The sequence below is a fragment of the Pinus tabuliformis genome, chromosome 4_2, assembly GCF_031772625.1.
Source record: "Pinus tabuliformis cultivar Carrire ecotype Pingquan chromosome 4_2, CPIR1, whole genome shotgun sequence".
Taxonomy (NCBI): domain Eukaryota; kingdom Viridiplantae; phylum Streptophyta; class Pinopsida; order Pinales; family Pinaceae; genus Pinus; species Pinus tabuliformis.
The window spans coordinates 1,177,078,031-1,177,089,061 of NC_142304.1; the positions used below are offsets into that span (position 1 = coordinate 1,177,078,031).

At 33.2% G+C, this 11,031-nt stretch overlaps 1 protein-coding gene across 1 annotated transcript; it reads left to right on the top strand.

The window, feature by feature from the left end:
- The first annotated feature begins 6,098 nt into the window (after nucleotides 1-6,098).
- LOC149173864 (peroxidase 51-like) lies at nucleotides 6,099-9,959 on the top strand. The gene is made up of 4 exons (XM_089428023.1): nucleotides 6,099-6,328; nucleotides 6,418-6,612; nucleotides 8,554-8,719; nucleotides 9,533-9,959. The coding sequence occupies exons 1-4, from the start codon at nucleotides 6,113-6,115 to the stop codon at nucleotides 9,940-9,942; spliced, it is 987 nt and encodes a 328-aa protein (XP_089284149.1). The 5' UTR covers nucleotides 6,099-6,112; the 3' UTR covers nucleotides 9,943-9,959.
- Nucleotides 9,960-11,031: the final 1,072 nt, after the last annotated feature.

Here is an 11,031-nt window from a genome sequence, read left to right on the forward strand (position 1 = left end):
TTCAATAGTACTTTATTCAAAATTAAGGCTTCCCCTGTTTCCAGCACATTCTCTACTTCTTGGGGTGGTGCCTCTACCTCCTCGGGTTGTGCAACATATACTCCTCTGGGACCAGCTTGTTCTCCTTTAGGACACTCAAAAGACCTGTGCCCCCACTTGTGACACTTGTAGCACTGGTAGGTAGCTTCTCTGCCTCTTCCATTTCCCCTTCCTCTCTGATATGGCCTTCCTCCTCTAGTGTTGTCTCCTTTTTCTACTGTCCCTGAAGTCTTGGAACTGTTGCCCTCTTCATTATTGTTGGCAATTTGTCCTCTACTATAGGATTGTCCTTTTCCCCTACCAGTTCCTCGTCCTCTCATAGCATTTTTTTTTCTTGTGATCTTCTCCTCTGCCTTTATGGCACTCTGGTATCCTTCTTCTATATTCCTTGGGGAGAGAATGCTTATCTCATCCAATATTTCTAGCCTTAGGCCATTCACATACCTTTTTCTACTGTCCCTGAAGTGTTGGAACTGCTGCCCTCTTCACTATTGTTGGTAGTTCGTCCTCTGCTATAGGATTGTCCTTTTCCCCTGCCAGTTCCTCGTCCTCTCCTAGCATTCTGTTTTCTTGTGATCTTCTCTTCTGCCTTTATGGCACTTTGGTATCCTTCTTCTATATTCCTTGGGGAGAGAATGCTTATCTCATCCAATATTTCTAGCCTTAGGCCATTCACATACCTTGCTGTCTTTTCCGGGATGTCTTCCATGTACCCAACTCTCAAATTCACCTAGTAGAATTCTTCAGTATATTCTTTCACTGTCATTCCTCTCTGCTTCAAATTCTGCACTTGCCAATGTAGGGCAATCTGGTAATCTTTGGGAAAAAATCTGCCCTTCATCTTGGCCACCATTCTCGGCCATTTCTTAATTAGAAACTTATTCATTCTCCTTCTTTCTGCTTGGATACTGTCCCATCACAAGGCCACGTGTCCTTTCAGCTTGGTTGCAGCAAATTTAACTCTCTGATCTTCGTTGACCTCTTCACATTCGAAATATTTGTCCAATTCGCTGATCCAGTCCAACAGAACTTCTGTGGACAAGCTGCCATCGTAATTTGGAATCTTTGGCTTTGGCTTACTACTAGCCAACAAGACTGACCTCAACAACCTAATTTCAGGCCCTTCCTCATCCGATCCATCTGCCACCACTACAACTTCTTCTTCACTGTCATCTCCTACCTTTGGATCCCTTCTCCTTCCCTCATCTACTGCCGCCAAACGTGCATTAAGGATCCTGATCTCTTTCCGTAATCCTTCCTTTGCTACTCTTCGAACACCTCTCCCACAACCTTGTCTTCCAACCTCTATTTCTTAGGAAAACTCAAAACCTGGCTCTGATACCACAATATGATGGGACCAACCCCTTTAGCTTGTGGATTAACAATAATTTAAAACTGTGATTAGCACTAAGACAAGGTCAGCGCAAACATGATTAACATTATAACAATAATCAACACATATATTTTTGTTTTTTGATTTGATGGTGCAGTTAATTTTTGAGTACAGAGTAGGTGTGAGGGGACACTTGTCCCTGCCTCGGACTTCACCCTCCCACTCTTCGACTATGCTCTAACCCTCGTCACTTGTCACTTTAGTGCTTTGGCTCTTCTTTGCTTATGGTGAGGGCTTATCGTTACTCTGTCTGTGACTGTGTCAAGTATTGCAATGGTGCTTTGTCCGCACCTGGTTATGGATTCCTCCACCTGGTGGCTTGGTAACTCAACCCGCGCTTCCTCTTTTGCTACTTGGTGGGTCTCCCCTGGGCACTGTATTGATGGCTTCATCGGCTTTGTGAGAGAGTTTTCTTCGTTCCTTTGTTGGCTTATTATTCTTCTTCATGGACACTGCTATTTCTACTATTATCTTAACTCTCTGTATATATTCTCTAGTTGAGTTTCTGGTTACTCGCTTGATTATTTCTCTGGTTGATCTGTTGGTAATTCTCTGTGGCTTGTAGGTTGTGGTCACAACAAACCCTGTCCTTGGCTTCGCTCGGCACTGGCAAGGTAAGTCCTTCTCTCCATGCTATAGTTCGTTCACACAATTTTTCTTCGGTACTAAGGGTAGCCGCTCCTTGTGAGCAGGGCTCCCTCTTCTGTCTGCGACCTAGTTATGGACTCATTCCTCTAGCGTTGTCTGCTCCTCTGGTATGTCAAGCTATGGACCCTTACCTTCACTGCTCATTACTTTTCCTTTTGGGTCTTCGAAAAGAAACAACTGACACACCACTAGTTTTTTCCTATTGCAAGTTGGGGTTGGCTCCAGATTCGGTTGCTGAGCTGGTTGCTACCTAATGGTTCTGGTAGGGTTGCTCCTTGCTACAATTTCTTTTTTCTGTAGTCTTCTTTTCTCGATTCCTACACTGGCGTGGTCCACTATTAGGCTAGGGCTCGAGAGCTTCGGCTCCTCTGTCTCTTATCAGGTGTCGAGTGAGCTTCGGGCTTCGGCTATATGTAACTTTTTCTTTTCAACAGTTTTGTAGCCAACTGGGTTTTCAAACCCTGGCCTCGCAGTTTGCTTTTCTTGCAGATGTAGTCATCCTGCCTTGCTGTGGTTGTCTAAGCACTTTATGATTTTTTTTTGGTAAACCAATATTACATTGTTTATAAAGAGAAAGAGAATTTATATGTGCATGGATTACCTCTGTTGTGAATGTATCTCATAGTAACTGGGACTATTGGTCTGTTGAGAATTCTTCTGTCGCTGTTGTTTGCGCCCGTATGTCTGGAATTTGTGCTGCTACTTGAACTATGTAATTGGGCCTTCAGTTAATAAAATACTTCTTGTTTCGTCCTTCGAATTTAGGAACCGTGTCTCTTTCTGTTAGGAAATATTGTTGGGAATAGAGAAATCTACTGTTTTAACTAGTTATTAAATTCAGTAATTAAGGGGGGAAAGAAAAAGAAAACAGAAAATCATTTGTTACGGATGGATTCAGATGCTCAGGTTTTTTAAAATTATTTTCTTCTATATGCTATTACTATTTTGGTGTATCGAACCTCTACAAAATATGATATGCCTTATTTTGTGCTATTTCGAGACAGTTTCTCACAACTGCTCGCAGTTACATTGGTAGTTACATAGTTGATAACTATTTTTGGGTTTTCTTTCTCTTTGGAATATATTATATTTTTTTTTATATGAAAGACAGTTGTTAAAAGAAAACAAAGAAGTGTGGTTGTAACAACCTTCATCTAACCGTGGTGTTCCTTAATGCCACTTAGCTAATAACTTAAAAAAAAAATGCAAGTTCCTAAATATTGTTCTAATCAACAAATGTAAATGAAACCAAACAATAAATGTGAACCTGTTCTCCTTAGCTGAGACCAAGCACTCCAGCCATGATACCCTCAGTTGGATGCTCCTACATCAGGTTTTCATCTTCGATGTTCATATTCTCATAGAGATGGTATATCCTTTCCATCCATGGTGTTTTAGGAACTGCCCAACGACCCGTTTCACTTTGGAGCTCATGAGAGTTCGTTCTAATATTGAGTATATTAATTTTCTTCTTTGAGCTAGTTAAAACATAGAGATACTTTTGATCTTCTAGGGTGGGGTTGATGACCTCATAATATCTTGATTTTATTTTAGTTGCTAAATCTTAGAGAAGCCTAGTCATAGCTAGGCTCTCATAGGGGAAAGACCAATTTCTATAAAGAGAATAAGATAGGGTGTATTGCTTTTATATATATATATATATATATATATATATATATATATATATATATATATATATATATATATATATATATATATATAGATATAGATATATAATGTTAGAAGATGTTGAGATTTTGAATACTTGCATGCTTTTTTAGTAAAACAAAGTTTAAGCATGTTTTAGTAAACCGAAGGTTTAAAAAATTAACGGAGGAAAAAATATGATGGCAAAATGAGTATAAATAGTGAAATTAAACATACACACACACACATATATATTAAAAATGTAATAAAGGAAAAATATAAAAATGTTATTATAAAAAATATATTGAATAGTGAAAATATTTGATATCATTTTTTGGGGTTCAACTGCGTTAAGTAAGTCATTCATCCATGACCATTTCCATGAGAGGTAGTCGTAACTGACTAATATCTTATGATTTTTTAATAGTCCACTTAGCACTCATGGCATCAGGTGATGCTCACAAGGGTGAAGAAGTGAGATTGAAACTAGTGAAATAAATCACATAGTGTCAATCATCACTTTCGGGGCTTGCACCCGGTAACCAGGACTTCCCGGGAGGTCACCCATCCCAGATCGCCTTTGGCTCAAGCGCGCTTAACTGTGGAGTTTTCCCCACAACCAAGCCCACTTAGCTTGCCCTCCCGGGAAGTCCTGGTTACCGGGTGCAAGCCCCAGAAGTGATGATTGACGCTATGTGATTTATTTCACTAGTTTCAATCCCACTTCTTCACCCTTGTGAGTATCACTTGATGCAATGAGTGCTAAGTGGATTATTCAAAAATCATGAGATATTAGTCAGTTATGACTACCTCTCATGGAAATGGTTATAGATGAATGACTTACTTAACGCAGTTGAATCCCAAAAAATGATATCTAATATAATGCACTATGAAAACCTCCAATACTTAAGTGAAAATATTTATTTATTTATTTTAAAATTTGAAATATGTATAATGAATTTAATAAATATATATTAGGAAATTAAAAATGAATTAATATATTTTGATAATAATTTTATTAGTTTTATTCATATTTAATTTAGAACGATCTCAAGGTTTGTTAGGTTTCAAAGTGAATTTAATAAAATCTTAATTAATATTAAATTTCAAAATAAACTTAATAAAATCTTGATTAATATTAGGTTTCAAAATGAACTCAATAAAATCTTGATTAATATTATTCCTGAATGTTGCTACTTCTAAATGATACAACCCAAACTAACAAAGTCATACATAATTGCTTTGATAGAACTAACATGAAACCCCATCTAATTTAGATGGCTTTTAGTTAACTATCTTCATTAATATTGTTGTTAACTCATTTAAGTTCTAGATGGCTTTTGGTTGACCATCTTCATCAATATTGTTATTAACTCAAAAATATTCAATGCAAGTTCACATGCTCTCATGTATTCATCCCAGAGATGTCATCAATTAGATATGCTCCACCTTGATCTTTTTATATATTGATTAGTGACAAATTAACTAAAGATTTATTTAATTTAGAGAGTAATATATATATATATATATATATATATATATATATATATATATAATAATTTTAAAATCACAAACCATTATTTTAAATTAAAACATTTTTACTTAACATTTAAAAAAAACTTAATAATTTAACAACAAATATTTAAATATTTTTTAAATCATATTCAAATTTTATAATAATAATTTATTTAATTGTACACAACTGTCTGAATTTGATTTCTTTTTAACATTAAATTAAACGCATTTTCACCAAATAAGATATCAAGATAAAATATATTAACTTAATTCAAAACATAAATATAAAATTAATTTTAAATAAATATTAATATAATATTTTATATTTTTAAATTAAAAAAAAACTAATTTAAATAAACATTAGTACAATATTTTATACTTGAAAATAATTAAAAAGAAAATTTTCCTCAGTAGATCTCATATTATTCTGATAAAAAAAAATAGTGACCAATCTTGAAAGTGATTGGCAAAGACTATTCTATAAGATGGTTTCTGACCATTTATTGCATTTGTACTAGGAAATAAAACCCTCCCCAGTTTCTCACACAAAAAAATATTATGATAATAATAATATAAATTCTAATTTAATAAAGTCACCGCTGACCACCCGAACATTCATGCAACGTTTTATTAATGTTTATTATGACCGTCTGGCTGGATATGGATGTCAGTCGCTTGGAAGTATTTCGAAATGCAGTTGTCATTTGAATTATTCAATTTTTTGTTTTTTTCGGTGACGGTGAAGATAGGAAATCGATAGCAGCTCCATCTCTAACATTTTCCTTGACTGGTCTATTTCCTGCTATAAATTTGAGAGCTCTGAGAGTCCGGACCTGACTGGCATTAGCGTTGATAATGGCCTCACGAAATATGAGGGCAGAGATGCATTGTGCTTTCAGTTTTATATCGCTCCTGATGGGTCTTTATTTTGGCCATGCGAGAGCTCAACTGAGCGAGACTTTCTACGACCAGACGTGCCCAAATCTGCAAACCATAGTTACGAAAACAGTCACAGCTCAATTTCAGTCGAATTTTGCTACAGGCCCTGCAACTCTGAGGCTCCTCTTTCATGATTGCTTTGTTCGGGTAAACAAAAATGGAGTTCATATAAAGAGTATACGTGAAATGCTTCCTGGGAATTATTTAATTTTATGGTTTTGTTGTCATGTTTGCAGGGATGTGATGCATCGGTCCTTATTGACAGTACTTCCACCAACACAGCTGAGAAAGATGCCACGGAGAACTTGACGCTCAACCCGGCTGGAACTAACACTGTTGTCGCCGCAAAGGCCGCTGTGGAGGCAGTCTGTCCCAACCTGGTCTCTTGTGCAGATATTTTAGCATTGGCTACCAGAGATGTTGTTGGGTTGGTAAGTTTAATGTCAGCCATTTTTATAGGCAGATATTTTAGCGTTGGGTACTAGAAAATGTTATTGTGTTGGTAAGTGGGATATTAGTCGCAGATTTTGAAAATGTTTTGGAATCTAGTTATATTAATTAGTTGAATATTTCACAATATTTTCAAAATCTGCAGTTCAATAATAATCATCTATATCCAAGGAATCTATCCGATCTAGCTTTTTAAAAATTAAATTTCTTAACATGTAAACTGAGTGCAAAATTCGAACAAAAAATTGTGCAAGTTGAAAGATTATATATATATATATATATTAAATCATATACACATGGATAACCATATATATAATTTAGAAAAAAAATAATTATAAATATTGAAATTTAATAAGTTTATTATAGAAATTTATGATGATGATGATGGTGGTGGTTAACGTTTGCTGAGACCAAATAATGGTCTATCGAACGTAAAGAAGTAAATTATCTATTTTGATTTAAGATTTTATTCCTATGCTCAAAAAGCTTGGAGAGAAGCCTCCCAAGGTCACTATAATTTTGACATTGTAAAAGGCTAGGAAGGTCAATATTGTAACAAAGATTGTGAAACTGAGATCTAATGTGGTTATATGTGGCGCACTCTAAGAGGAAGTGCTTTTCATCCTCGATGTTTCTATTCTCACATATATGGCAGATCCTTTCCGTCCATGGCGTTTTAGGAACTGCCCAAGGACCTATTTCACTATGGAGCTCATGAGAATTCATTCTAATCTTTGCTATATTAATTTTCTTCTTTGAGCTAGTTAAAATAGAGAGATACTTTTGATCTTCTAAGGTGGGGTTGATGACCTTCATATAATAACTTAATTTTCTTTTAGCCGCTAAGTCTTTCTCACACCACATTTTTTCTTTCAACTTAGAAGTAACAATATCTTTAATGTTATATATATATATATATATATATATATATATATATATAAATATAATAATTTAAAAAATAATAATAATATATATTTTTAATTAAATTTATTGAGTTTTTATATATTTATTAATTATGTTGATAAGTATTGTTTTTGTTATTGGTAGATTCAAATTAAGATGGATGTTTTGAAAAATAATATATTATTTCATAATTGGAAAGTTTTTTTTTTAATAATTATATGTTTATTAATTAAAATTTTAAATTTCATATAATTATATGTTATGAAATATGAATAATTATAAATAATTATTATTTAATTGTGATTAATATATTATGATTAAAGAAAATGTTTATAATTTTATTAATAAAGAAATTCCAATATAATAAAATGAATTTAATGATTTATAATTTTTATTATTTTTTTAATTGACTTTGTATATTATGGTGCAGTGAAATAGGAAAAACATTTCACTTCGGAATGTGATGTATTCAAAGATATGAGAGAAAGTTAAGGAAATATATTAGAATGAGTTTCATGGCATTCTTTTTTTAGCTAGAAGATTGTTGGAAGGTTGAGTCAACTCATCATCAATCTGAATAAGAAAATGATTGATTGAATTGCAAAAAGCTAAAAACAAGAAACTACTAGTCTTATAAATTATTTTTAATTTGATGAACATTAAAATATCATTTATTTTATTTCATTTCATTATATATTTATACTCATTTACAACCACCACAACTTATCTCAATATACTACTATAGATATGATATTAAACTATTAAAATACTGTATTACATAAAATAAATAAACATGAAATTCAACCCAACTTAATTTACACTCATTTAAAATACTACTATAGATATGGTATTAAACTATTAAAAGCTGGTGTTACATCAAATGAATAAACATGGAATTCAACCCAACTTAATTTTTATATATTGAATCAATATGAGCGCTTCTTGGTGCAGAAAATGAATCAGATTCAACGACACTTAATTTTTATATATATTGAATGGTATAGTATTTTTGGTTGCAGACAGGAGGTCCTTCCTATAGCGTGGAGTTGGGCCGTAGAGATGGATTAGTATCTCTAGCCTCTGAAGTGGCGGCCAATATACCTCCACCGACCTTCGATTTGGACCAGTTGAATGCTTTCTTTTCTGTAAAGGGCCTCTCACAAATAGACATGATTGCTCTTTCAGGTAACAATTTTGAATTATACCTATCTTATAGGAGGTTCATAAGTACGTAGTTTTCAGTTTTCACTGTGAGGTTCATGGGAATGTCAGATCAAGTTTCTTTATGAGTTTATTTCAATGAAATCTTTTTATGAGCTTATTTCAATAGCAGATTTTGGAAACATGATGAATAGGAAAAAGTCAATAGTTTTTTTAATTTTTATTTGTATTTTCAGATCAAGTTTCTTTATGAGTTTATTTCAATGAAATCTTTTTATGAGCTTATTTTAATAGCAGATTTTGGAAACATGATGAATAGGAAAAAGTCAATAGTTTTTTCAATTTTTATTTGTATTTTGAAATTTTTAAAAGTTAAGTTCAAGATATAATGTTAATGTTATTTTTGTTAAACATTAAAATTATATTGGTTTATTAAATTTAATTTTAAAATACTGTTTATTTGAGCAACATTTGACTGTTTTCTTTATCTGTTATCTTTTAAAAAAATTTCAAAATTTATCATCAATTTTGTTGGAAAAGTAAAGAGAAGAAACACAAAAATTAACACACACTAGACTCTTCTCTATTGATCACACAAATTTGATTATTTAACTTTTTTTAAACTTTAACTTAACTAAAACTCACCTTAGTTGACTCAGTTAACTAACTCTCTAAATTTAACTAATTCTGACATGCCCAAGTAATTACAATTCTAACCAACCCAATAAACCTAAATTACATTTCAAAAATATTTCAAATTCTACCATCAACCAAATAAATCTAAATGCAGATAGTTAAGCTTTACATGCTAATAGTTGCTTTGTTTGTCTTGTGAAGGAGCTCATACTATGGGAGTTAGTCACTGCAGCGGATTTTCCAACAGACTATATAACTTTTCATCCTCAAATCAAGTTGATCCCACGCTGGATCCTTCTTATGCCACGCAACTGCAACAGGAATGTCCCGTGAACGCAAATTCTAGCATCTTCGTATCCATGGATCCACGAACGCCCACACAGTTTGATAATGTTTACTACAAACTTCTACAATCTTCTGAAGGTCTGTTCAGTTCTGATGAAATCCTGTTCACTGATTCGCGTTCTTCAAGTACTGTGAAAAGGTTTGCAGCGAGTGCGCATTCTTTTCAAACTGCTTTTGTGACTGCCATTACGAATATGGGTCGAGTAGGAGTTAAGACGGGCAGCGATGGCGAAATAAGGGTGGATTGCACTGCCTTCAATTCATAGTTTGATGTTCTCTGGATTTCCCGTTTCATAGTGATTTTTTTATGTGAATAAGAAATTTTACATAATCACAACAGAGTGCAGGGAGACATATATGTCCACCCTTATCTTTATGGGAGATTGTGTCAATTTTAATTTTAATTAAGGTTTTTCAAATTTAGTTCACAAATAGTTTGTGTGAAATTGTAATAAAGTTAGGGAGACATATATGTCCATCCTTATTTTTCTTGTAGATTGTGTCAATTTTAATTAAGATTTTTCAAATTCATTTCACAACTAGTTTGTGTGAAATTGTAATAAAGTTGTGTAATTTGAAATTTGATATCAGTGAACATGTTATTATGTGTTTAGGAGAGTGGTTTTTGAAATTATTATATTTTATTTTCATATTTGTGAACATTTATATAAAAATAATATATTAGAGTCGTTGTAGTTAAAAGAAATCTGGTTTTCTAATCAATGTTTATTTACAAGTTTAACTAAATAGACATTTACAAAATTCTCGCTCTTTAAAAATTGGAAACCTTGTGTCCTCCCTATGGAAAGTGAGACTTCTTCTAAGGATGAGGGTCTTGATGATGTTATGGTTTTAGGAGATCAAGATTTGACATGAGGACTCAATAGGAACCCAATAACCAATGCAAACACATAGTTAGTAAATAGAGAAGTATCCTTGAGTATTTCCAAGCATGCTTATGAATAGACATCTTCTGACACCTATAAGGGGTCTCTTTCAGCTCTCTTGGCATTCCACATACCACTGGAATCAGTTCCACGAGGAGAATCCAACAAGGATGATCCGACTCAAGACACCATGATTTTCCATGTTATTTAAGTTAACAAAGGAGGGGCATCTCCTGGTGTTGCTTGGGTTGACATATAACCACATTCCAACATGAACCAATGATGTTTTCACCACAAAGTGCCTTAACAGGATACCTGTCACTTCTACTCTACACCTAGGCAACATGAAATAATATACTTGTTTAATATTAAAAATTTAATTAAAACACTCAGAAAGATAACCACATATAAAGACAATGTACACAATTATTTAATTAATATATAAAATCTCAATTACAATTAGAAACA